The sequence below is a fragment of the Aquarana catesbeiana genome, linkage group LG06, assembly GCF_042186555.1.
Source record: "Aquarana catesbeiana isolate 2022-GZ linkage group LG06, ASM4218655v1, whole genome shotgun sequence".
NCBI classification, from domain to species: domain Eukaryota; kingdom Metazoa; phylum Chordata; class Amphibia; order Anura; family Ranidae; genus Aquarana; species Aquarana catesbeiana.
In genome coordinates, this window is record NC_133329.1 from 314,425,942 (window position 1) to 314,453,474 (window position 27,533).

Below are 27,533 nucleotides of genomic sequence, written 5' to 3' on the forward strand. Positions count from 1 at the left end.
TTTCATTTCAAATCCATTGTGGTGGTGTATAGAGCCAAAAAGATTAGAATTGTGTTGACGTCCCAATATTTATGGACCTGACTGTATTTGTGGCTGCCCCATCACCTCCTGTATGCCAGAGGTGAGGTGGACCTTTACCATGGACTGTCTAGTGTCCAGAAAACTGTCAGAAGTGACACGTGCATATTGCAAAGAAAGGAGAGCAGCCGGCATCCACATTAGGTGCTATGAACTGAGGCAAGTATACACTATATGAGGATATGCTTCGTTATTTTTCATTTTAAAGATATACAACCACTTAAAGAAATTCTGATTTTATGTTAACATTTACAAAAGTTGAAATATGGATTGGTTAGTAGAGTACACAAAAGACAAATACGTAAAATAACACATGGTTGAATATATTTTGTTCATTCAAACAAAAAACAAAGGCAGCTATAAGGAGGGGGTGCTCATACCATATGATCAAGAGCAAACAGTATCCAGTTGTAGTAATACAAACAAATCATATTTCTAAGTAAAAAAAAAAAAAAAAACACGTTTAATTAAAGAGTGTTGTACAACACATCCATCATATCTATACATATAGCCTCAGTTAATCATATTATTACTCGATACAATTACTGTTCAAAACTTCAACAATGGGATATTAAAAATTTTGCTCATTTCTCAGAACACGTCTGCTTCTTCAAGAGATATGGAGGTTACAGATTTGCACATTCAATTATATAAAAATAAATGACCAATAAGACAGAAGTCCAGGGAAAGCATTTGTGGAGGACTGCATGGGACAAATATAAGAAAGTGGCTTACGCACGTTGCTTAAGCCAGCCCTGTGAGTGTCCTATGATAATCTGTCTTAGAGGATACTTGGACTCCTCAAGATATTCTAGTTGACCATTAGCTGGTGAGATCCTGTCCCCTTGGAAAAACTAGGGTGGCCCCAGAAACTTTTAACTGGAAGGTTTCTTTTTATTAAGGATTATTAATAAACATGAATTTAATGTATACTACATGTGCTCAGTGTTTGCTCTTGATCGTATGATATTCCGTATTAGCACCCCTAAAGCTCCTACATTTGTCTGTTTGTTTTGTATGTATTAGGATGTTGGTGCACTGTAGTTAGCAGAATAACGTTCCTTATATACATATATATTTTATGCAACAGACTATATTTTTTATAATGTATATGATTTTATAGTAGGAATAGCACTTTAACCTAATAATCTGTCTCAATTGGGAAGACCATACTGTATAGTGCCTATAAGATATGAGTTGCCCTTAACCTGGTAAAATCCCAAGCTGCATCTGTAGCTGGGAAAGTTAAATTGCATATACACCCCAACAATAAGATTATTTTATTAGCTCCCTTTTGGTCTGTTAAAAGTACAAAAAACATGTCAGAATTAGTTTTCGCTCTGCCCGTACTTTTTTATCAGTTAGTATTGTTCACAATGCTCTCTGTAAAAATACACAACATATCTTCACAATTTTTATGGAGATGAGGAGAGAAAATGAGTTCTGCAGTCCTGTCACAGGGGGGCAACGCTACTCCTCTATAAAGTATGGTGAGTGAATACTGTCACCCTAGCATGGGAATTGTGTTAATGTTAGGATCACCAGGTAAAAATAAACAAAAAGCCAGATGAAAACGAATACAGCCACCACACCTATGAAATTGTAAAACATAATTTTTGTTTATGGTTCCTAGATTTAACATATACTTTAATTTATTTGATCCGAATGTTTAAATGTAGAGTGCTATTCACCCTTCAGTCACTAAAGAGCAAAATGTGTGAAGATACGTACATTAGAAGATCCAGTGGCAGGCAGTCCCAGAGTTATGTTGGGTAAAGAGGGTGAGGTATAGAGAGGGAGCTGGGTCACAGAACCCTCCCTGTTCATCAATCTATGGGCCAGAGCAGCCTAAAAAATACAAATAATAAATCAATAATCATAATACACCTGCATATGAAGAGTTTCCCATGCAACACCCAAAGCGAAAAAAAATACCTCTGCCTGGATGCCCAAAGTACCAGCAATGCCATTCTCAGTGGTAATGTTGCTTGAGCTGTTGTTGGGGGAACTAGGGCCAGAACCAGGTGCACTATTGCAAGCAGAGTCTAAAAGTAATTACAAAATACAATGAATAATTACCAGCAAGAATTTAGTTGTGGATAATGTGCTTTAAAAGGAATCTGTCTAATTAAAAATATGGGAGCTTCCACTTATTACCTTCTTTTGAAGTTGCAAGCTCTGTAACAGCAATCCTTAATCCCTACTTGGTGAGTGCATATCTGGTGTCCTAACACTTCAGTAATTGCATGCTTGTCCCTGATAAATGACTTAGGCCGGCCATAGATGGTTCAAGATTCGAACCATGTATGGGCAGGCTGAATGTACCAAAGTTGATCGATCAACTTGGGTACAACCAGCCTGCCAGATTTTACATACAATCATTGCTAACGGCTGAAATAGGTGCTAGCAATAATCACAGTCTTCTCCCCGGTGGGGATGGCTTCAGCTTCGCCCCCGCCGGGAGGAATTTCCCTGTCAACACAATCTCTTGATGGAGGAATTGAGCATTTTTTTTCTGCAACCCAGTCTCCATGTGTTTTGCAAAGAGGTGAAACAAGGAAAAAAATTGACAGCCCAGATGCTTACAATTTTACAAACAAGTCATCACTGGCAATTTTTAACAAGTTGCCAATGAGTAGGTATAACTGAACTTTGATGGAAGGCATCAATTAATTATGTTAAAACAAAGTTAGAAAAAGACATGAGATTACAGTCACATGATCCAGCTGATTTAAGCTCTAGCAGTATACAGAAAAACCAAGAGGCCAGGATGGCCTTTTTTGGCTTAGCGCTATGGTTCCCACAGAGTTAAGGCTAATGCCATAGGTGTCAAAACATATACCTCCATCTTCAATGTAATACATAAACAGGGAATATTTGTTTTTCCTGAAAATTCACTAAACAGATAAGGATCACTCACCAGACACATCCATAGGACGCTTCTTCAGAGTAGTCACACCAGGACCATCTTTCCTTCTTAGGAGAGGGCTGCTTCTGCGTTCCGCAACCTTCTGCTTAAGTCTGGAACGCAACTTGAGATTGGGCTCAGATGCTGAACAGAGCAAGACCGCGAGAGAATGAATGGAAGAAAAAACAAAACAAAACATGGTATATGCAATTTCTAAAATAATCAAAACACTAAGTGCACTGTAATGTTAATTTGAGTTAATTCTAGAAAAAGTATAATGGGGCAGTACTGTGGCAGAGGGGTTAGTGCTGCCCCCTTGAGTAACAGAGTTGCTAGGTTCAGTTCTGGCCAGCACACTACAGGCTTGAAGTTTGTATGTTCTCTTGCGCTTGTGTGATTAAGTACAGGTGCTTCATTTTCTTCCATTGAAGAATATATCTACTAAATGGTTTGCACCTAACTAGGCACTAGAAGGAGAAGACAAAATATTCCTCTGCTGCAAAATTTACAAGTGCTAAATGTACAAGTGCTAAAGTAAAGTATTTTAAGCAAGGAAAGTAAAGCAGGCCATACATGATTCATTTTCTTTTGTTCAATCGGCAGGTGGGTTGAATGAAGGAAAATTAATCGATTCCTCCATTAACACATTTAAGGTGAATGAGGGAATCCCTTCCATGGAGCGATTGCATTCTGGCAGCAGGGAGGCTTCCTCGCCATCAGAACACACTCATCAGCACCGCCACCTATAGCCAGTGTCCCTGATCAAACAAAAATTTTTCAACAGCCTAGTTGTACAGAAGACCAACTTCTGTGCAACCAACCTGCCAATAAGATGGACTGAAATTCAGCTGGTTCAGCAGTGAGTGGTCAAATTTTTGATCCATCTATGGCCAGCTTAACTCTTAGATAAGCAATTCTTTAAAACTGTGTTCTCTTGCACGGTCTTAAAGAAAATCTGTTGATTTGCCCAGGGTGCCCCCCAAAGCAAACATTCCCTCATACGCTCCACTGGCACTTTGTTCACCTGCAGGAGTGCGAGAGTTAAACCCTGTATTAGCTTCACGTCAGGGCTGAAAACAATGTTAAAGGCCTTTACTCCTTCCTCACATTAGTGTTCAGACCTGGTAATTTGGCCAGTCAAGCCCGAGCGCTGCATCCTGAAGGAGGAGAAATTATCACTTGGTCCCCATACCTTGAAATACCAGATATTTATCAGCACTTGTAGGAAGAAAATGGGGTGTGGGAGTACAGCAAAAGGAAAGTATTGGTAATGGTGGGGTGGTGCCCCATCAAGAAAAATTGTCACTTTGCCCCAAACTGGCAAAGTAATAGACCTATTTTAAAATATTTTGAATTTTGTTTAACACTTTTTATTACAAATCCATGCAAAATCAGGACATCGGATACCAAATATTGAAATGGACACACAACACCAGTTTTCTTTTTAATCTAAGGAGAAATCTTATATTGACAGAAAAACCAACACAATAGATAATTCTTAAGCCCTAAGAAATTAATTCAACCCGCATAATAAAAATGTTTAAAGTTGTGCTGTTTTTGTCCTTTTTTGCACAGTAAATAAAAGCACACACTGCCAAGGAGTTGGTAATTGCTGCTCTATAAAAAAGAAGGCATTTACAAGCTATGTTATCAAAAGGATCGGCGTTCTATTCCACAAAATATATTCCTATCTGTCATGAGATGACGAATGGAAAAAAAAACAACCAGATTGGGTTGAGCACTTGTGTCTATGAGTACGCTGCAGACACTGTTTGCTTGACACCTCTGGAAAGATTACAGTGATGCTAAAGTCTCGTTATGTTTTTTTTTGTTAAAAACAACAAACAAACATGTTCTACTTACCTGCTCTGTGCAGTGGTTTTTTTACAGAGAAGTCCGGATCCTCCTCTTCTCTGGTCCCTCTTCGGTGCTCCCGGCCCCTCCCTCCTGCCGAGTGCCCCCACAGCCAGCAGCTTGCAATGGGGGCACCCGAGCCGAGCTGCAGCTCCGTGTGTCCATTCAGACACGGAGCCGCAGCCTGGCCCTGCCCCCCTTTCTCTCCTCATTGGTTCACTGACTTTGACAGCAGCCAATTAGCTGGGGAGTCCTGGACAGTGGAGTCTCTTGTGCAACATCACTGGATCTAGATGGACCTCAGATAAGTATTGGGGGGGCTAAAGGGGGCTGCTGCACACAGAAGGCTTTTTATCTTAATGTATACAATGCATTAAGATAAAAAACCTTCTGCCTTTCCAACCACTTTAAGGATCAAACCAGTTAGATAACCTTGTGTCAATACCATTGCTTGCCTGATAAAAACTATAATCTTTGTAGGCATAAACACAAATTGGCCAAACAAAGCAGTTTATGGTGGCATCAGCTTGAGAGTTGACTGAGGGTGCTCAGATTGTGTATGGACACCCCCTCTTTTCCAATTCACGGCACAGCAACAGGCTTGCTTTAACTCCCCATTCTCCCCTAACATAACTTTATTTTTCCTACCCTCCCTTGACACTCCAAAAAAAAAAATCTACTTCTTCCAAGAATAAAGGTGTATTGCATGGTACAGCACTAGAACAGTCATAGCCCTCACATGACCAAGTCTATAGCACTCGGTTAGCTACAAATTTGCTCACTTATAGCGGACACTGGAATTTCCTTCTGCTCCCAGTTACTGAACAAAGTATGCAAGGAAATAAAAGTGTAGGAGTGTATGCATCTGTAAAAGTCTGCATTAAAGCGGAGTTCCACTCATTTTTGTGTTTATTAAAAAAGTCAGCAGCTACAAAAAGTGTATCTTCTTACTTTTAACACACACTTACCTGTCCCACAGTCCATCGATGCTGCCGACCGAACCCTCGCTTCCCTCTCTCGCCACTCCCCAGCATTGCAAGTGTGGGCTCTCGGCTGTGACAGCTTGCGGCTTCACAGCCAGGTGTGCACTGCGCATGCGTGAGTCTCGCAGCGCCTCCCCATTGGTCAGGCAATCTTCTGGGACCTGTCCCAGAAGATTGCAAGGGGGGAGGGGGTGAGGAGAACTTCCACTCGAGCCACCTAGGTAGCCTGAGCGGAAGCGGGAGCAGGTACCTGTCAAAACTAGGTACTGGCCCCCCCCCCCACAAAAATGACATCCTAAATGTGGCATATTATGGGGGGGGGGCGTGCTTAAAGTGGAACTTTCCCTTTTGGGTGGAGCTCCACTTTAAAAAACGTTTACTATACATGCTAATGCAAGATCTATTCTGGCACTGATAATTTAAAAAAAAAAAGAAGAAATTTAGGTCATAAAATTAAGGAACTTTTTCTGTGTTCTGTGGTGCTTACTTGTGGAAACAGTACAGCTTACTATTTAATTTTCATACAGTTAAGTTACTGAATGCTCTATGGACTTCCTTAATCCATTCTGCTGCATACATGGCTCCGGCAGCATTAAGCAGACCATAATGCACTTGCATGAATATCTCTACACAGGGCTGGAAATCCAGGGGTTTCTCACAGGTCCAAGTGTCTTATCTAAGAAATTGGAAGCATAACTGGAACCTCAACAGCCACATTAAAATCAATCAATAGCTTTCATACTGGTGAAAGCTTCCGCTGGTACCTGACTTAACCCACGGAACCAGCTCAGCCCACTGCCTGAGAAGACCACATCAAATAAATATACTAGAGGAACATTAATAATTCACAAACATTCCTGTAACTACTCATAAGGCACACAAATGGAAATGGCTGTGGGGGTAAGGAACAGCATGAAGAGACAGAGAGACGAGGAAAATAATAAATGGATAAATGTGGTAAGGATGAGAGTGAAAGCAGTCAATGAGGGTAGTAAAAAAAGGATACATCAATAATAAAACCAGGTGTAATGTCTTACTTGTCCTCGCCATGCACACAGTATACAAAGGGTGTATTGAGATGTAAACAAACATCTACCATTTACTGCAATTTAGTCCCTTTAAGAAACAGTCAGGTCAGTAGCTAATTTACTGAACCATAGCAACTTTGCCAATGCTCACCTGTCTTTCTTAGGGGGAAGTCATCCTTTGAGTCATACATTCCCAAGACAGGATGGTGGTATGAACCAGATACCCCTCCCTGAGGTGGTGGACTCTGGTCCAGAGAGCTATGCTGAGTTTTCCTGTGGGTTAGGATGGTTATTGGAATTAGTAATCATTGCTCTGATAAACTCATACAGCATTCAGCATCCATATCAACTGTAAAAATCCTCTACTATGATGTCCTTAAAACAAAGATAGGGATACTTCCACTGCAAATCACATACGGTTTTATCTGTACAGAGATTCAGCACTACTCAGAGATCTTAGACAAAAAAACTTCTGTAGACAAATGTTGCTGATCTTTCCCCAGTCATTACTGGTTTAATTTTAATACTCTCTAAATTATCAGCTTCAATAAATGACAATGTATTTTATTTGGGGAAAAAAGATTTCCAAAAACATGGCGATTTAAGGCAAATAAAATGGTGACAAACTTAAATAACGTGACCTTCCATAATGGAAGAATTTTATTTTTATCTTGTTCTATTCCCTTCCCAAAGTGCCTACATGTTGGTGTCCTACTATGCAAATTCTGATCATAGCTTGGGTGACCTACAACCCACCCACTGCAGAGTACCTGTACCTCCCTGAAGGCTAGTGAGGCCGCACATATGGTGACCAAACAGGGAGCTGTGCAGAGAGGGGGGATGTCCTAATTCTTGTCAGTACTTGCAGAATATAAGACATTTTGCTGCCATAGGTGCTCCGGAATGAAATAGGGCATGGGTGCAAGCATCCAATCTGAAATTTAGGTAAAAAATTCCTGGTACGTGATTTCTAGACTGAAGTATTTGGGGTCCTTTCCACACTATTTGATAGACCTCTCTCCCCTGAGCCCACCGTAGCTCTTCCTAAACAGAAATTTAAACTTCTTTGGCAGGCCACCACAGCTGCTAAAGACACTGGCAAAGGCCTGGGGAAAACAACTATGTTGTGCCTTACTGAAACTAAGAACAAGGTTACGCAGGCCATGCTTCATGGTAAAATAGAAGCCACCTTGCAAGACAGTGTGTCAGCGTACACTAAATGATGGCGTTCTTGGGTGACCCACTTCTTCCCTACAGGTTTTAATGAATCCTTGCTTGAGCACTGATCTTCATCCATGACTATCTATGCCTGATCAGTATTTCTTTCTCAACTACAGAAAAATCCCTGGGACCCTTTCCTTCCCTTTTGATGGGGAAGGAATTTTTTATGATTACTGATGTAATGGTGGATGCTGTGTTTTCTACTCTGTTTTAAAAAAAAAACTTTTGAGCCAGACAAAAAAAAAACAAAAAACCTACAGCTTTATAAACATCACTTACCTGTAATTGTGCCAATTTGTGCAGGCCTAATGGATCATGGAGAAATCTTCACTGCAGGGATGCCCTGTCCTCTTTCTGGCTTTGAACTTCCAGTACTGCGATGGTTAACAGCTTTGGGTCTTCATGCAGAACATCAGTACAGATGGTCTGACGGGGACCCACCCCCTTTCAAAAGTGCTTTCATCAATTACACTGCTTGTAACAGAATCGGTGAATGGGAGTCTGATGAGTCTTAAGATCCTCTACCTCATTCACAGATTGTTATAAGCAGTGTAATCAATGAAAGAAATTCACAATAGAGGAGGAGGGAACATGTCCCCATCGGACCATCTGTACTGCTGTTTTGGCTAAAGACACAAGGCTGTTAACCATCGCAGCATTGGAAGTATAGAGCCATGAAAAGGATGGAGCATTCTTGTAGTGACAATTTCTCCCAGTTCAAGTTTTCTGCACAACATGGGACATCCTTAAAGTATGTGTAAACTCTCACCTTGTAAAACAACTAATACAGCTTAAAATAGAAATTAAAGGAAAAACATTTTTAAAATATATATTATATATATATGTTAGACATGTGTCCGCTGACCTCCACTGCTCCATAGAACAGACTGACATGACAGGTGGACCTGATTGAATCGCCAGTGTAAAAGAGGCCTTAGATGCACAAAACTTTAGATTTGATTTACAAACTTGATTATTTGCATTGAAATATGTACCATAGTGATGGATATTTATTTTTATTTTTTTTTAAAGAAAGGCTTTGATTGTCTTCGATAAGAAAATTTCCTCCTAAAAAACAGTTTGATGAAGTCATAACAGGGTCAACGGTCTTTTTTTCCATTAATTTTCACATGGCTCAATAGCAAGGTAGCAAAAAATGATTTTCAACTGAAAAAAATATTAAAAAAAAAAAAAAAAAAAATCAGGCAATTAAGTATCTCACGTGCCTCTAAGCTAACAGCCAGTCATAAACAAATAATATAGACACACTAAGGGCTCATGTTTACACTTGTGCCAAAACCTGCAGTTTTCATCACTAGAAAAACTAAGTTCCCTGCAAGGGCACACAGAAAATAATTTGATTTGTTCACACAGCTTTCGGGTGAGCTCCAGTGCTGAAATTTGCAACATATCAGGGTTTCTCCATTCCATCCTGTCACTCACCCTTAGCTTCATTTCTCACTTTGGTGCTTAGAAATGAATTGACACCAACATTTCAATAAAGTTAGGGGAAAAAAAGGAAACAGTACGTTGCTCTACAGTGCAGATAGCTTGAACCGACCCCAAGTGTAAACATAAAATACTCACCAGAAGCGAGGGTCACTAGACATGCAATGATTTAGGCTACGATGAGCAAGGGCTTTCTTCTTGTTCAGGACAAACTCTTGTAACTTCATTTTAACTTCAGTGCTTGCTACAGCACCTACAAAAGAGGACCCAGAGAGAAGCTTAAACTGCGAGGAAAATAAAAGTCACTGTGTAAAAGCACTGTAAGAAATACATAGTGTAACTATTAAAAACACAAATAATTTGCCAGATAAGGAAGACTAAGCCTTATTTAACCACCTAAAGCCCAATGACTGCCACAGCGTGGACGGACTGTGCACGCTCCGAGCGCGCTGTGATCACCGAGTCACAGAAAAAAAAGCCCATCACTGGCTCATCTGCAAGGGACATCGGTCCCGAAGAGGAAGAGGCAATTATGGCTCATCTGTGCCACCTGCAATTGCCACCTAACAATGCCCACAAGTGCCACCTATCAATGCCCACCAGTGGTGCCAATCAGTGCCACCTAGCAGTGCTGCCTATCAGTGTAACCGATCAGTGCCCATCACTGCCACCCATTAGTGCCCATCACTGCCACCCATTAGTGCCCATCAGTGCCGCCTCATCAGCGTACATCAATGAAGGAGAAAAATTACCCGCTTTAAAATTTTTATAACAAAATATAAAAAGAAACATTTTTTTTTTTTAATTTCGGTCTTTTTACATTTTTTTAAAAAAGAAATAAAAAACGCAGAGGTGATCAAATACCACCAAAAGAAAGCTCTATTTGTGGGGAAAAAAATGATAAAATTTTCATTTGGGTACAGTGTTGTTTGACCGCGCAATTGTCATTCAAAGCGCATCAGCGCTGAAAGCTGAAAATTGGTCTGGACAGGAGGGGGGTTTAAGTGCTCAGTAAGCAAGTGGTTAAAGAGGAGGTCCAGCTGAAAAAAAAAATAAATAAAAGTTAGCAGCTACAAACACTGTAGCTGCTGACTTTTAATAAGCACACTTACCTGTCCAGGGTGCCCGCGATGTCAGCCGATCCGTCCATCGGATTGGGGCCCGGCGCCGCCATTCGAACTAAGGGAAATAGGCAGTGAAGCCTTGTGGCTTCACTGCACGTTTCCTACTGAGCATGCGCAAGTCGCGCGGCGCTTTGTGAATGGCCGCCTGTGTTCTGGGACACACGCAGTTCCCAGAACACAGCGCGCCCCATTCCCCAGAAGACAACGCGAGGAGGAGAAGAATGAAGATCACGGCGGAGTAGGAAGTGGCAGATTGGGCCAATCTGCCTAGCAACAGCCATTTCTGGTTTTTTTTTTTTCGATTTTTTTTCCCCGATTTTTAGGAGCATTTTTATGTAATTTTTTTTTTTTTTTTAGGGTGGACACAAAATAAAAAGCTGGTAAAGTGGTGAACCCTTCTTTAGGGCTGGCATCCTCCTAACAGTGGAAAAGCTTAACATATGTCACGAAAGGTATGATTTTTGATTGCAAAAGGAAGTAATGTAAAAATGTTCAGAAACCTAAAATCAAGGATACCTAATCATAATAAAAGAATGAGGGATTAATGAAGGACATTGCTGAACTGTTTACGCTTTCCCTGGCAGATCATATCTCTACTCTGGCTTCAATGCCGTCTGAGTAGCTGATGCAGAACAAGTAGAGATAAGTAGTCCTGACTAGAGGTCGACCGATATATCGGCCGATATTTGGCTTTTTTTACTTAATCGGCATCGGCCGATTGTGCTGATAAAAAAAGCCGATTATACCTTCAGCGGGACTTGCAAATGACTTCTGTAATAGAAGTCAATGCAAGTTTTCTGAAGTTATCTTCTCTCCTACTCTGGGCAGCCTGCCAAATCTAATAAGAAGATACATTGTATCTCTTTCAGGTTCTTTTATCAATAGACTGAACTCCGTGGAGAAGTTCTCCATTTAAAGACTAAATCTTTTCTGACACTTGTTGCTTACAAGTAAAAATCCTGTATTTTCTGCTATAAAATCACTTAGAACCCCCAAACATTATATATATTTTTTCTAGCAGAGACCCTAGGGAATAAAATAGCGGTTGTTGCAATATTTTATGTCACACGGTATTTGCGCAGCGGTCTTTCAAACGCAATTTTTTTTTGAAAAAATACACTAATGAAATAAAAAAAAAAAAAAAAAAAAAAAAAAAAACAGTAAAGTTAGCCCATTTTTTTTCGTCCAAAAGTTTTGATTACCTGTTTTTGTGTATTTAATATTTAAGATAGTTATTTTTTTTTTAATCTAAATTATACATACAAGTGAACTGATTGGAGGTTTGTTTTGTTTAATAAATGTTTAAATATAAAAAATTTTCTGTATCACTTATTACTTAAGGCTGCTTTCACACTGGAGCGGGCATGCGTTGACGGTAAAACGCTGTTAGTTTTAGCGGCGCTTTACCGTCATTTTAGCGGCGTTATTCGGCTGCTAGCGGGGCGCTTATAACCCAGCTAGCGGCCGAAGAAGGGGTTAAATGCGCCCCTGAAGTGCTGCTGCCGAAACGCTTTGCAGGCGCTTCGGCAGCGGTGCGCATTCATTTCAATGGGCAGGAGTGGTGGAGGACCAAAGATGCCGCTTGCAGGACTTTTTTTTAACATCCTGCCAGCGCATCGCCTCAGTGTGACAGCACTCAAGCTTTCACATAGACTGCAGGGGAGCCGTTTTACAGGCGCTATTTTTAGCCCAAAAGCGCCTGAAAAACGCCCCAGAGTGAAAGGGGTCTAACTGTTAGATTTTATGCGATGAAGGGAAAAAAAAAAAGAAATCGGCCTAATATATCGGCCCAAAAAAAATCGGCATCATATATCGGCCATCGCGATTTCTAAATATCGGCTTTGGCATCGGCCAGAGAAAAACCCATATCGGTCGACCTCTAGTCCTGACACACTTTGACACTTACTTACGGCATGCCTCTTCTTGGCCTGACTGAAACACAGCCAGGCAACTAGCATTTTTAGAAGGATTGCAACAGCAGTCACGATACTTATCTCATGACAGATTCACTTTTGAAATAATTTGCCCTTTAAGAAACATGTAGATTGCGAATTCAAACTTCCATAAAAATGGAAACTTTTACTTACCTGTAAAGTACAGGACACGGAATATGCAGTTATAGACCAGAAGTTATATTCCGCTACAGTCAATTGATCGGACACTGGCAAAAGCTTTGCTGAGAATGCCACACAGTGCAACCTCATAACCCAACCCACTGCGTGGGGCTCCAGTTTTGTAACAAGCAAAAAGGCAAAGCAAAGAACAGAGGGTAGAGACCTGTGTCTTGTACTCCAAGATATGTAATTTACAGGTAAGTCAAAATTCCCATCATGTTAGTCATACAGTACAGGACACTAGATGTGTAGTCATATAGACCACATAATGTCTCCAAGCAATGAACTGAAGGGTGGCCAACAATATAGCAAACAAGGACAAACAGGAACATAAGGTTGATGACAGCCTAAAGCACCTTGCGACCAAATCTTGCATCAGCAGAGGCCTAAAGATCCACCCATATAACTGAGAAAGTATGAATTGTCCAGGTGGCAGCTTTGCAAACCCACAAAATGGATGCTTGGTGTTGAAAGGCCCAGGAACCCTTAATAGATGTGGTGGAGTGGGCCCTTTCCTTGAGCGCATAAGTCCTGGAGAGGAGCTGCCTGAGCCACCTAGAAAAAGCAGAATGACCTTTCTTGGAATCTTCAGGGAGGACATAAAGGAAATTAGTTTTTCAAAAGGAAGATGTTGTAGCTAGGTAAACCCTCACACGGCTCTGATCACATTCAGACTATGGAATGAAATCTTCTTGACGTGATTTAAGGCAGGACAGAGGGAAGGGAGAACTATATCCTCAGGGAGGCGAAAGAAAGACCTGGGTCTCAGGACCACTTTATCTCTATATAAGAAAAGAGAGGGTTATTTTTACAAGAAAGAGCTGGCAACTCTGAGACATGCCTGATGGCGGTAATGGCCACCAAAATGGTCACTTTACTGGTGAGATCCTCCAAAGGGATGGGAGGACTTTGAAGTACCAAATGTATCAGATTTAGATCCCAGAGAGACACCAGAGTTCTAAGCGGGGGATTAACATGAGCCACACTTGGTATAATGGTCTTACCACAAGAGTGTGAAAAACATTTTTGAAACAGAATAGGTAGGGTAGAAACCTTTCCCTTTAGACTACAGTACTAAGAGCCGGATGTTGGTCTAGACTAGAATGGAGAAAGGCCAGTATATGAAAAATAAAATAATCCCCAGTTTTAAGCTGCCGCTTTGGCACCAGCCAAAATAGTGTCTTCAATTTGGATGGTAGCTCTTACAGGAAGCATATTTCCTTGATTTGAGCAAGGTGGGAGTGATGGAATCAGCAACGTCCCTATCATTTAGGACCTGAGTTTAACAGTCATGTCGTTAAAAAGCCAGCAACTGAGAAGCAGGGAGGGCCTTGTGACAGGAGGTCTGGCCTGTTTGAAAGAGGCCACAACCTCTCTGCCAGGATTTTGAGCAGGTCTGTGCACCAAGTTCTCCTGGGACAATTTGGAGAGGTAAGGATCACCAGAATCTGTTCCTCCTCTATCCACTATCTTTTGAAGTTGTTGAGGGAATGCACACACCAGACTGAACGGGGTCCAAGGAATCACTAGGGCATCCACCACAAGAACCAAGAGGCAATTTTTACTGGAGAGGGAACATTTTCACTGGTGCCATGCCTAAAATCAGTCCCAACTACTCTAGGCAAAGGGAAGTCTAAAAAGGCAGAGTTTTTTAAGCTGATTAGGCATGCAAATGTTGGGGACATGCAGATATCTGTTTAGTTTTGGGAACATGAATAGGTTTAAGTAAAACTTTAATCTTTTTCTTTAGCAGGAACTGGGATTACCACTCCTTATGCCTAGGGTTGATTCTGGGCAGCCCACAAGTCTGCCCGTTTTTGAGGTGAAGCTAGTAGTTTGGAGGGTAGGTAGCAAGGAGAGGGCAGGGAGATAAATTCTATTTCGTCATTTTGCCAATGCAGAATCCAGTGCCCAAAGCAGCAAACATCACAGGCCAGCCCCGATGATGAGAAGTCTGGGTATGGATCCCAAGATATACATAAAGGGAAACTGATAGAACTGTCAGTTGAAGTGGAATAAAAATTGGTGTAGAGGCTTCTCCAGAGAATAGGTCATCACATAAGGACACTAGCAAAAAAAAAAAAGGAACGGTAGTCCCACAGAGTTGGTGGGGTTAAATGACTGATTCCTGAGGGCAGCGGTATAAAACTCAGGTTCTAGGAATACACATCCTGCGTCCTGTATGGTTACGATTAAGATTTAAAAATTCCAGGCTGTCATGACATTTATTTGGATTCAATGCTCTTTGGTCATATGCATATTAAAACTTTAACTGAAACATCACTTACTGTGTGTTTTACTGAAGGAATCCTCTATAATATAACCTTACATACCAATATTCCACCAAGCAGCTCTCTGCATTCTGAAGCCTCAAATACTCACTTTCTTTTCCCTTTTCCTTATTCTTCAACTGTAACAGTTTCTGTTCCCTCTGTTGTTTCTCAATTTCTTGCTCCTGTCGATGCTGTTCCAGCTTTCTTTGGTGTTCCAAAAGCTCCTGTTGATGTTTCATGGCCAGGAGTTCTTGTTGTTGCTGTAAACAAGGTCAATACATTAGCAGAACTATTAACCGTACTTATTGGAAAAGAAAAGGCAACGCCTATGAGCTCTCACCTTTACATGGTCATGTAGCTGGGCTTCATGTTGTCTTGACAGCTGTTCATGCTGCCTCTGAAACTCTGCTATAAGGATCTGCCGCTGTATTTGCTGCTTTTGCTTTAGTGCTATCAGTTCTTGCTGAAGTTGTTGCTCCCTCCCACTGTCAGCTCCTGGTATAGTATACTGGGGATCCAGCCGAAGGTCCATAGGAAGGGTGCCAGAAGCCACCTGAAGTGGCAGCGCAGCAGTAACATCAACTGCAATGACACAGAAAGCATGTAATACCACTGAAAAAACACAGGTGACTCAAATTTACCAAACATATTTAGTAGCCGAAATGTAAGTGGAAAACAAAGTGCAGTAAATAAATGGGAAAATTATAAAACCTCAGGCTGGACTTGATTTCTATAGGTCACAAAAATGTAGCAATATGACTCATCTTAAAACATAATTAAAACAGCCCAGCAGTGAATTATGCTGAAATAAAATGTGAAGAGCAGCATTACTTGGTTTCCAATCAGGTTATTTATAAATCCCCCACCAGAGCCTTTTGAAAGACCAGGAGCAAGTGGAAGAAGATAGAACTATGAGAACTTTAGTGCATTTGGGAACCGTCAAATTTAAACATTATTCTAGCCCCATTTCTTTATGTATGTATGTCACCATGGCATAGGATTAGATGTGTTCCTAATTTGGACATGAGCCCTGTTATTCCAATGCATTCTTTTCACAGGGTCCATTCCTGTATTGGTAAAAGGGTTCTGTTTGCTACATTTTGAGCACTGACCTACGTTTTGTTATTCGAGTTACCTGAAATATGCACCTTTAAACACAAAATGTGACTTGTATGTCAACACTAGGTGCATGATTTCTGACACAGAGGTGGAATTTGTACATATGCACAGCTGTTATTCTTTTCTGTAAAGTCAGAGATGTGAGAGTTATCTCCTAAGGGCGGCCATGCACAGATCGAAATTTGGCTAATTCAACAGGGACCGGCTGAAATTCAATCTATGTATGCATAGGCTGGTTGAACAGGAGTCGACATACCGACTGACTTCTGTGCAACCACCCTGTTGGGTTTTTCCCAAACGATCAGTGCCATCGGCTATAGCCCGCAGCACTAATCGGTGTATTCTGATGGCACGGAAGACTCCCCGCTGTCAGAATGGACACACAGCATGCAAATCTAGAGCAAGCCTGCAAAAGGCTTGCTATGGGGGCTCTCGGCAGGTGAAAAGAGCCAGAACCGCCAACGGGGGACCCAAAAAGAAGAGGATCGGGGGTGCTATGTGCAAAACCATTGCATAGAACAGGTAAACATAACATGTTTGTTATTAAAAATAAATACTTTACAATCACGTTAAGCCCAAGAACGAAAATGCTAAATATTGCAGCTTCCCAGTGCCAGATCCGGTAGCTACATTAGCTTTGTTTTGTGTCTTTTGTATTCCTTTATTTTTACCTGCTGATCCTGCCAGGAACACTTTCTGTCTACTATTATCATCATTCGCTACACTTTATCTCTGGAGAAGCATAGCTGTCACACTGGGAAAGACCTACAGAACATCTCTACCCTGGAACTACAGGTGTTTTGTAGTTTGCAGACATCATGCCAGTTCATAATATGCGGGAACCAGTGTGATTCCTGTGCCGATTCCCGCATCGCATAGGACTCGCAGGTAGTTCACTGTCCTATGGGAACCGCTGTGGGAGTCAATAGAAAGGTAATGACACCCCCAGATCGGTTTGCATATCGCAGTGGAGGAATCGGTTTGCATAGAAGTGAACACCCACACGTTCAGATTCCAGTGCGGACCAAAAAAAAAGGGTCCTGCACCATTTTGGTGCAAATGCAATGCAAATTCAGCCAATCTGTATGGCTGAATTCGCATCGCACTGACATCGCATGTGATCTGCACAGCAGTGTGGTGTGAATCACATGCAATGTCTAACATCGCACCAGTGTGAACGCAGCCTTAGCCAGGAAAAATGTTAAAGATGGGTATACACTAATAGAAGTTCAGCATTTTTTGTTGTAAAAACATTCATTTGTTCTTCTAATCATTAGTGGGGTCAAATCGACGTTTGTTTGACTGCAGTGACAACAACATTTTAAATAGTAGGATGGAAATTTTTGCTCAAATGTACAAAATTCTAAAAGTGTCATTTTCGTTCACTCAATTTATTAAAAGCAAACAAAACCTTTTACTTTTAACGAACGACATTCGAATGTTCTGAGAATGGTGATATGAATTTGCATACAGATTTTCAGTCAAAATTCTACTAGTGTATACTCATCTTTATTGATAACAGTAAACAGAGGCAGCAAGAACAGGAAGTTAATCAATTCATTAAATTCCTAGCAATATTAACAAGTTTTTTTTTTTTTTATGTACTAAAGGGTGCATTCATACCTGCGGACGCATTGGACACGGATTACACGCAAGAACATTTGCCCGATTATGTGTGCTACTCTTGTTCTTCTGAGAACATTGCTATGAGTTGAAAATATCTGGTGATACTACCAATTACTGGTACGTTTAATCCTTGTGGCAACATTCTTCAGCCCGATCTTCCCTCTGTAGCACCCTCATTGCGCATGCTGCAAACCGTAGTGATTGACGGCTATTTCTCTCACATCTCATTGTAACTACACAAGCCCTCATCCACACATGACATGCAGGAATACGTTTGCCAAGGGTGAATTTAGCTGGTTGACTGATAGCAGCTCCAAAGCTAGTTTCACACTGAAGGCGTTTTTCAGGCGTTTTAGCTCTAAAAATAGCGCCTGTAAAGTGCCTGAAAACCGCTTCCCATGCCACCCCAATGGCCGAAAAGCACTGTTAAAATGACAGTAAAGTGTTGCTAAAACGAGCGGCGCTTTACCGCTAACGCGGCGCAGCCCCAGTGTTAAAGTGGCCTTAGGCGCTTTTCAGCCACTAGCGGGGCGCTTTTGACCCCTGCTAGCAGCCGAAGGGTAAAACCATCTGTGTTGTGGTGATTCGGTAGTGCTGCCCATGCATGACTTTTTTCCCCGTCCTGCAAGTGCACCACCGCAGCGTCAAAGCACTCGGCCTTTCACACTGGGGTGGCATGGGAGGCGGCTTTCAAGTGCGAATTTTAGCGTTAAAACGCCTGAAAAACACCTTTAGTGTGAAAGTAGCCTTAAGGAGTCTCACTGTCAGAAAAGTAGAACAAAGCACCAGTGTACTTTGTGGGATCAGCAAAGATTAAAGTTGATGTAAACCCACTCTCATCCTTTCTAAACTACTGCCATAGTGGTTATCTACAAGGATATACATGCCTCCTGCATGTATCCTTACCTGTCAAATATCTCCCCTCTGTCTGTTATCAGACCCAAAAAACTGCAGATTCTGTGGGTGGGTCTGCTGTCTGGAGCTCGGTGGGTGGAGTCGTGATGTCAGTAGACTCCCCGCCCACCTCTACACTCCCCTTGTCAAAATGCATTTTCTCCTCTGTATTTCTTACACTGAACTTCTGCTATGATCACTAACATCCAGACAAAACCCAGAAAAGTCACCACATGACTTCAGCATGCCCAACCATGCTTATGTGCGGAGCAGCCAAACCTGGGAGAGCTGGAGAAGAAAGGAGGGGGGGATGAGAATTACACATAATGCCTGGTATTTCTCTCTTTCAGTTTTTTTATCTCACTGAAAAAAGATATAAGGATTGCTCAGAGCTGGATTAACTCCTGGTGGCAAGACTGGGCACAGATGATATGAAATCCTATACTGTACAAGTTACAAGCCTAAATTTAAAAAAATGGGGTTTACATCCACTTTAATGGTTTGCAAGATTAATATTGGATTATATTTATATAAAAATAGTTTGTTTTTTTACTTTGGTTATTTTTTTTACACTGAAGTCATGTGATCACATGATCACCAAAACACTGCCTATGTTTCAGAGGCAAAAGACAGCAGTAACATAAGCAAAACATAACATGTTGTGGCTTAGTTAATTCTATAGATCAGACTCTGCCATGCAGAGAAAAAAAATGATCATGTGACATAACTAGAATAGACAAAAAATAGGGGTTTCTAATTATCACATGGTCATGTATGAATTGTTGTGTTATTAAGCACAACTAATTTGTCTAAAAGGGGTGTCCGTGGGTTTAATGACACTTTAATAATTTTTTTTCTTACAACAGCATTCCTGGTCAAAAACTTTGTACATATGAAACTTGCTTAAAGAGTAACTCCAATTTTGTTGAGAAAATAAAAATAATTTCCCTCTGGGTGATCTATGTACAATGCAGGGATTTTTTGCAGCAGATTCCTACTTTTTGTTAATCTGAAGAAATAGTGGTTTGTGTCCATGTGCAGAGTGAATATGTATTGGAGTGGCTTAATAATTATGAATCAGCTGCTGCACCTGCAGGGCTGAATGTGTCAGGGTCTGCATCCCTTTAGATGTGATTTCCCTTTGGCAGTATCTCACAAAAATTAAATTTTTGTTGCAGGGGGTGCCAAAATTCTTACTGTAGCCTTCTGGGAAAACCATTAAGCCAATCACACAACTAGGAAATATATCTAAGGCTCCCCTCATTTCCTAAATGTCTTACAGGACAATTTCATGGGTCAGTTGGTAAATGCACCAACAAGAAACAATGCATTACTAGACCTACTGATTACTAACAATACAGACTTGATCGCGGATGTAGAAATACGGGGCGACTTAGGAAACAGCGATCACAGGTCAATTTGTTTCAGCATAAATCACACAAATGGGAAACAAAAGGGGAATACAAAGACACTGAATTTCAAAAGAGCCAACTTCCAGTAACTATGCTCCTTGTTAGAAGATACTAAATGGGATAAAATCCTAGGAACAACGAAAACGGAGGAAAAATGGGTGAGCTTTAGGAGCATATTAAATAAGGGTTTTAGCCAGTGTATTCCAAAGGGTAATACATTTAAAAGAGCTAATAAAAGCCCTGGGTGGCTTAATGCCAACATAAAAATTCATATAAAAGCAAAGGAGAAGGCCTTCAAAAAAGACAAGGCTGAGTGATCATCATCAGCATTCCAACTGTATAAAGAATGCAATAAGAAATGTAAGGTTGTAATCATGGCGGCTAAAATAGAACACGAAAGGCACATAGCGGAGGAGAGTAAGAAAACTACCAAGACATTCTTTAAGTACATAAATAGTAAAAGAGGGAGGACAGATCATATTGGACCAATAAAGAATGATGAAGGGATTTTGGTTACAAAGGATGGTGAGATGGCAAAGGTTTTGGATGTATTCTTCTCCTCAGTCTTCACGAGGGAAATGGGGGGTTCAGTAACCAAAACTGCAATGTTTATCCTCATGACACATCACAGGAAGCACCCCCATGGTTAACAAAGGATAAAATCTGAAACAGACTTGAAAAACTTAACATAAAATAAGTCACTGTGACCAGATGGCTTGCACCCAAGGGTCCTTAAGGGGCTCAGTCAAGTAATTGCCAGACCATTGTTCCTAATTTTTACGAACAGTCTACTGACTGGTATGGTACCAGCTGATTGGAGAAAAGCCAATGTAGCACCAATCTTTGAAAAAGGATCCAGATATATCCCTGGGAATTACAGACCAGTTAGCCTAACATCAATAGTATGCAAGGTCTTGGAAGGGATAAGGGACTAAAATACAAGATTTTAGTAATGAAAACTCTATCATTAGCAGTAATCAGCATGGATTCATGAAAAATCGTTCTTGCCAAACAAATCTATTAACCTTCTATGAGGAGGTGACCTACCATCTAGATGAAGGAAGGCCCATAGACATGGTGTATCTGGATTTTGCAAAGGCATTTGATACAGTTCCCCACAGACGTTTACTATACAAGCTAAGGTCTGTCGGCATGGACCAAAGGGTGAGTACTTGGATTGAAAACTGGCTACAAGGGTGAGTTCAGAGGGTAGTAACAAATGGGGAGTAATCAGAATGGTCCAAGGTGGAAAGTGGAGTCCCTCAGGGTTCTGTCCTGGGACCAATCCTATCTAATTTATTCAAAAATGATCTGGAGGATGGGATAAACAGCTCAATCTCAGTATTTGAACAAGTTAATGGGGTGGGCAACTACATGGCAAATGAGGTTTAATGTAGAAAAATGTAAAATAATGCATTTAGGTGACAAAAACATGAATGCAATCTACTCACTAGGGAGAGAATCTCTGGGGCTATCTAGGATGAAAAAGGACCTTGGGGTCCTAGTAGATGACAGGCTCAGCAACGGCAGGCAATGCCAAGCTGCTGCAAGCAAAGCCAACAGAATATTGGCATGCATTAAAAAAGGAACTCCAGAGATAAAACGATAATGCTCCCATTCTACAAGACTCTGGTCCAGCCGCGCCTGGAGCATGCCATCCAATTCTGGGCTCCAGTCCTCAGGAAGCATGTGCTGGAAATGGAGTGAGTACAGAGAAGGGCAACAAAGCTAATAAAGGGACTGGAGGATCTTAGTTATGGGGAAAGATTACAAGCACTGAAATAATCCTCTCTGGAGAAGAGACACTTGAGAGGGGATATGATTTCAATGTACAAATACTGTACTGGTGACCCCACAATAGGGATAAAACTTTTCAGCGAAAGGGCATTTAAAAAGACTCGCGGCCATTCAATAAAATGAGAAGAAAAGCGATTTAACCGGAAACTGCGTAAAGGTTTTTTTATGGTAAGAATGTGGAATTCTCTTCAGCAGGGAGCATAGATAATTAAAAAAAACTATTAGATAGGCACCTAAATGACCAAAACATACAGAGGTATACAATGTAATATTGACATAAAGGCGCACACACGCACAGGTTGGACTTGTGTCTTTTTTCAACCTTACCAACTATGTAACTAAGGAACTTACATTTTCAGGAGGCGTTCTGTACACCATCTGTGTAATGAACGCCTCCAGGTAGCCATATTGCATTGAATGTGACAGAAAATTACAGCCATGTACATTGAAAAAGAAAAGGTAATTTTTAATAATATTCAACTACAAAAAGACTTGAGTCACAATTGCATATATATATATATATATATATATATATATATATATATATATATATATATTTTCTTTTTTTTCCCCACAAAGGTGGTTACCCTTTAATAAAGCAGACCTGCCTAATAAAACAGAAATAAGTGGCAAACTTCTAAGTTCTTAATTGCTGAATGTCAAGCTAATCCTTGCAGTGTTTTAGATATGAATACGATGCCACTACAACTGTTTGGAGTTGGTGGTAAGAAGAGTTAATAAAAAATTGAAGCCCATTCAGTATGTTGTCCATGTTGAGGATGAGATGAAAGCTGGCAGTTCTACCATGCCAGGAAGAGAGTTCATACAATTACAGGCAACATAAGGGCACAGCTGCATAGAACTGACGCACAATCAAAGACTATTGTGTAGAGAGGCTGATGCGTCACTTATGACTCTTGATCACAAAGTACCCCAAGAGCAAACTTGTTAGGAAAAGTTGACAGGAAGGTGGGGGAGGGCCAGGCATGTCAGTGAGCGGAGTTGGACACACTGAGACCTTCTGAAAACAAAGCCAGCTTCTTTAGATCCTTGGGGGAGCTCCCCCAGCCTCTGGTCTGAAAGCTTTTTCCCTGGGTTTATCTCCGAGGCTTACGAATGTAGTTGAAGTGGTGACGTTAACGGACACACAAAGACTGTATTCAGCGCAGTGACGGAACCCTCAGAAGAGCATCATTATAATACAGCCCATCTCCCCACAGCCATTCTTCCCACAATCCAAGACACAGTGGCCTCAGAATTGTGGAGGGTGATGTATTTTGTGGTTTTGAATAAAAACTAAAACATGAATGAGGATAAATTAAAAGGCTCCATTCTGTAATGATAAATAAATACAATAGCTGTATAAGAGCAGGAAACTTTAACACCAACTCAAAGCATGTGAAATGGACAAAATCATTATTCATTTACAATTCATCTTCCGTACCATAAATGCAGTCAACAGAGAACAGCACTATGAAATACATTTCTTCAGACCCGAAGATCTTATGTTTGAAGTATGCTAGTCCTATCTCGACGCTGCCAGTGAGCTTGCTTTTGACAGTTTGAGATTCTTCTGAGAGGATTCAGAATTTAATGACAGGTGCAGCTGACCTTCTGACTTGCTTTTGTTTTCCTATAGACTTGTATAGGGAGAGAAGTACTCCGACGCCAACAAATGCCCATCAACACAGGTTCTTAGGAAGATGATAACGAACATAACCTTAACCCTTTCATGACTAAGCCTATTTTTGAAATTTGGTGTTTACAAGTTAAAATCCGTATTTTTGGCTAGAAAATGACTTAGAACCCCCAAACATTATATATATTTTTTTAGCAGAGAATCTAGAGAATAAAATGGCGATTGTTGCAATATTTTTTATCACACGGTATTTGTGCAGCGGTGTTTTAAACGCAAATTTTTGGAAAAGTGACACTTTCATGAATTTTAAAAAATCCAAACAGTAAAGTTACCCCAATTTTTTTGTATAACGTGAAAGATGATGTTACGCCGAGTAAATAGATACCAAACATGTCACCCTTTATAATTGCACGCACTTGTGGAATGGCGACGAACTACGGTACCTTTGAATTTCCATAGGCGACGATTTAAAAATTTTTTTACGGTTACCAGGTTTGAGCTACAGAGGAGGTCTAGGGCTAGAATTATTGCTCTCGCTCTGACGATCGCGGCGATACCTCACATGTGTGGTTTGAACACCGTTTACATATGCGGGCGCGACTTCCGTATGCGTTTTCTTCGCTGCGCGAGCTCGCGGGGACAGGGGCACTTTAAAAAATTTTTTTTTAATTTTTTTTATTTAATTTATTTATTTTTGTACTTTATAAATTGTGTTTAAAATTTTTTTTTTTTTTTTTACTTTTATTGCTGTCACAAGCAATGTAAACATCCCTTGTGACAGTAATATGTGGTGACAGGTACTCTTTATCTTTTAGACCCCCCATCCCTCCTTTACACTTCAAAGTATTCAGATCGCCGAAAACGGCGATTCTGAATACTGTGTACTTTTTTAAATTCGGCGCCATTGGCAGCCGAGTAAACGGGAAGTGACGTAATGACGTCGCTTCCGCATTTACAAGAAGAAGGCTGGAACAAAGCCGCTCGCAGCTTCGTTCCAGTCCGCCCCCAGCCGCCGAAGGCAGCCGAACGGACACCGGGCCTCCCGATCGCACGGGAGGCCCGGTAACAGCGGCGGGAGGGGGGGATGTCCCCTCCCGCTCCTCCGGTATAACAGCCGAGCGGCTTTTAGCCGCATCGGTTGTTATACTCGGGTAGCTGATCGCCCGCTGAAAACAACGGTTCCGGGATGATGCCTGCAGCTGCGGGCATCATCCCGGTATAACCCCGGAAAGCCGAGTACGCATATGTGCGTTCGGTCGGCGGGAAGGGGTTAAAGTGTTACTAAACCCACAACAGTAAAATCAGTCTGTATATGCAGTAAAGCATGCTTGTTATACTCACTTTGGAACCCAAGGGGTTAATCTGCATTATGTAAAAAAGCTGTTTGATCTTGGCTTCTCTGATCCTCCCCTCTTTCCACTGTCCCCTGATAATTTCCTCATAACACAGACTCTATGGAGTCAGGCTGCACATGCGTTGTGTGGTGTTCTGCTAGAGAGGTTTTTTTTTCTTGGGAGAGTGCGTGTGAATAGCACAGGGCCAATCAGCACTCTCCAGAAAGAGGGTCAGGGGTCTTACAGTCTCATAGGTCAGTCAGAAAACTCCTCCTACAAGCTTTAACTAGTGCTTGGCTGGACACTGACAGAAGTCACAAGACTGCTCTAACCACTGATGAGAAAAGGTATTTAGCATTTTATATTTAAAGCGGAGTTTCGCCTGCAAAAAAAAAAAGAGAGAGAGAGAAAAGTCAGCAGTTACAAATACTGCAGCTGCTAACTTTTAAAATAAGGTCACTTATCTAACCAGGGCACCCGCAATGTCCTCAACCAAAGCAACCCGTCTCTTGGATCCAAGTGGAGGCGCGGGCATCTTAAGTAAGGGAATCAGCAAGTGAAGCTGTTTCCCTACTACACATGCGCGAGTCACGCTGCGCATTCTGACTGGTCGCTGCTGTCTTCTGGGACCTGTGTGTCTCCCAGAAGACAGCGGTGGGACAGAGGAGGGGCAAGACATGGTGTAGATCACTGCAGAAAGATACTGCTGCGATCTTTCGCCAGAATTGGGAACAAATACCTGTATTAGACAGGTATCTGCTCCCCCCCGAAAGGTGCCAAATGTGACACCGGAGAGGGGAAGGAACCAGATAAGCAGAAGTTTCATTTCTGGGTGGAACTGTGCTTTATCAAAATATTTGCATTTCCATGTTCTGTGTACTGTGGGAGACCAGATATAGTGAATGCAGGGTCCTGGGTTTAACAAATTACAGTCAAAGTTTGAGATATTGTATAATTTTGGAAACATAGAATCACCACATAACCTCCAAACATTGCAAATGTGTACGATTATGTATTCCACATCCCTCTCCTAGCAAACAATTAGTGTCTCCCTTAGACAATCTACCTTTCCACATGCTAGGGAAGATTAGAAGCTGACTGGCTGTTAGCTAGGAAATTGCACACAATTCTACAGTTAAAACACTTTATTCACAAGGTCCAGTATCTGAGTGTCAGTAAACATGTCTCCACTCAACAAAGGTTAGCAGCTGCTCAGGCTGGCGAGGAAAGAACATACAGCTTTGGGCAATAGGAATTGCTCATGCCTGGGGCCAAGCCAAAAAAGACCAAAAATTAAAAAAAAAAAAAAAAAAAAAAAACCCACACCTTTTTTAGTTTGTTTTAAAATTTAGAAAAATAAGTAATTTTTCTCCTTCACTCCTGTGCTGATAGGCTGCACTGATGAGGCTGCACTGATGGCCACTGATTGGCTGCATCAATAGGTGGCACTCCCCGCTGGTATGGAAAGGGTGACAGATCAAGCACGCAACCCCAGCACCCAGCTGTCAAACTGGGAAGGAGATCTTGGAGGTGGGCAGGCGGTGAAAGAAAGCAGGGGAAGCCCTCAGCCACTTTCATCACAGCCCTGCCCACCAGGGGACACTGCCGGTTTGCACAATGGAGCGTGTATCCTGTCCAGCAGGCCGCAAAGCCACGGCCATAATTAACGGCCAGCCCGACCTTGCCCTGACATGGGACAAATCCAGACCGCTGCTGCAGTGTAGCCCAGGAACCAGGATGAAATTTCTAGTCGCCATGGCGACCTGGCTCCTGCGTTTTGTTAAGCCCTGTTGTAACTTTTTTTAAAATTGCCTTTCCTTTTCAATCTACAGCACAGTTGTTTTCTGTAAAATGCAATGCAATATGACAACCTGGAGATGTTCTGTACACAGATGGTTTACAGAATTCCCCAGAAATGCCATTTCCTGCTTGTGTGATTGGCTTACTGATACTCCCAAGGTTTAAAGGCTATGTTCACCTGTAGGAGCATGTTACACCCATATTTAGGGTGTAACATGCAACAAGCTCCAGCTACCAGCGCTCCCCTCTCTGTGACAGCGGGCGGGGGATTGTCTCCCAGCACCCACTGTAAAAATTTGAAAACAGAGCAGCTGTGCAGGGCTCTGCCCACACAGTCATTTCATTCATTCACAGCTACCCGTTAATGAACGAACTACAAGTACCATCACCCGCTGCGGAAGACGGCTTTGTAGTTATCAATGAACTGCGAGGGCGCTGGTGAGCGCTCTTGTAGTTCATGGATTCTTCATGCAGTTTAGTAACTGTCTGCAGGATCTTGGCATTGCACCTGCGATCTGTTTGTTGCAGGTGAAATGATCTACAGGCTGCAGTGTAATAAAAATATATATAATAAATGCACTTTTTTACCTGCAAAAATATGTGCATTTATTTTTTTGGAAAGGTAATCTTATCCTTCAATCGCATCTAAAGGGATTCAGACCCTGCCATTTTCATCATTAAAACAATGCAAGTGTAGCAGCTGATCACTAATAAAAAAAAGTCCCCATTCACATTCACTTTTCACATGGACACAGACATACAGCTTATTTTTCAGAACATCATAAGGAAAAGATTGGAAAGTTTGTGAAAATCCCAGCCAGCCAATGTTAATTTTAGTCTTAGGACTAAAATGGCATTTTAGTTTTAGTCCCATTTTAGT

General features: G+C 41.4%; 1 protein-coding gene across 4 annotated transcripts in view; it reads right to left on the bottom strand.

The window, feature by feature from the left end:
* Positions 1-27,533, bottom strand: part of HDAC4 (histone deacetylase 4) — a 393,738-nt gene that overhangs the window by 117,201 nt on the left and 249,004 nt on the right. For all 4 annotated transcript variants that reach the window (XM_073633685.1, XM_073633682.1, XM_073633683.1 and 1 more), the window contains 7 exons: positions 15,373-15,614; positions 15,142-15,292; positions 9,660-9,774; positions 7,003-7,124; positions 2,999-3,130; positions 2,014-2,123; positions 1,810-1,926 (listed from right to left, as the gene is read on the bottom strand). In XM_073633685.1, the coding sequence (XP_073489786.1) occupies positions 1,810-1,926; positions 2,014-2,123; positions 2,999-3,130; positions 7,003-7,124; positions 9,660-9,774; positions 15,142-15,292; positions 15,373-15,614 (989 nt within the window). The remainder of the gene's footprint in view (positions 1-1,809; positions 1,927-2,013; positions 2,124-2,998; positions 3,131-7,002; positions 7,125-9,659; positions 9,775-15,141; positions 15,293-15,372; positions 15,615-27,533) is intronic.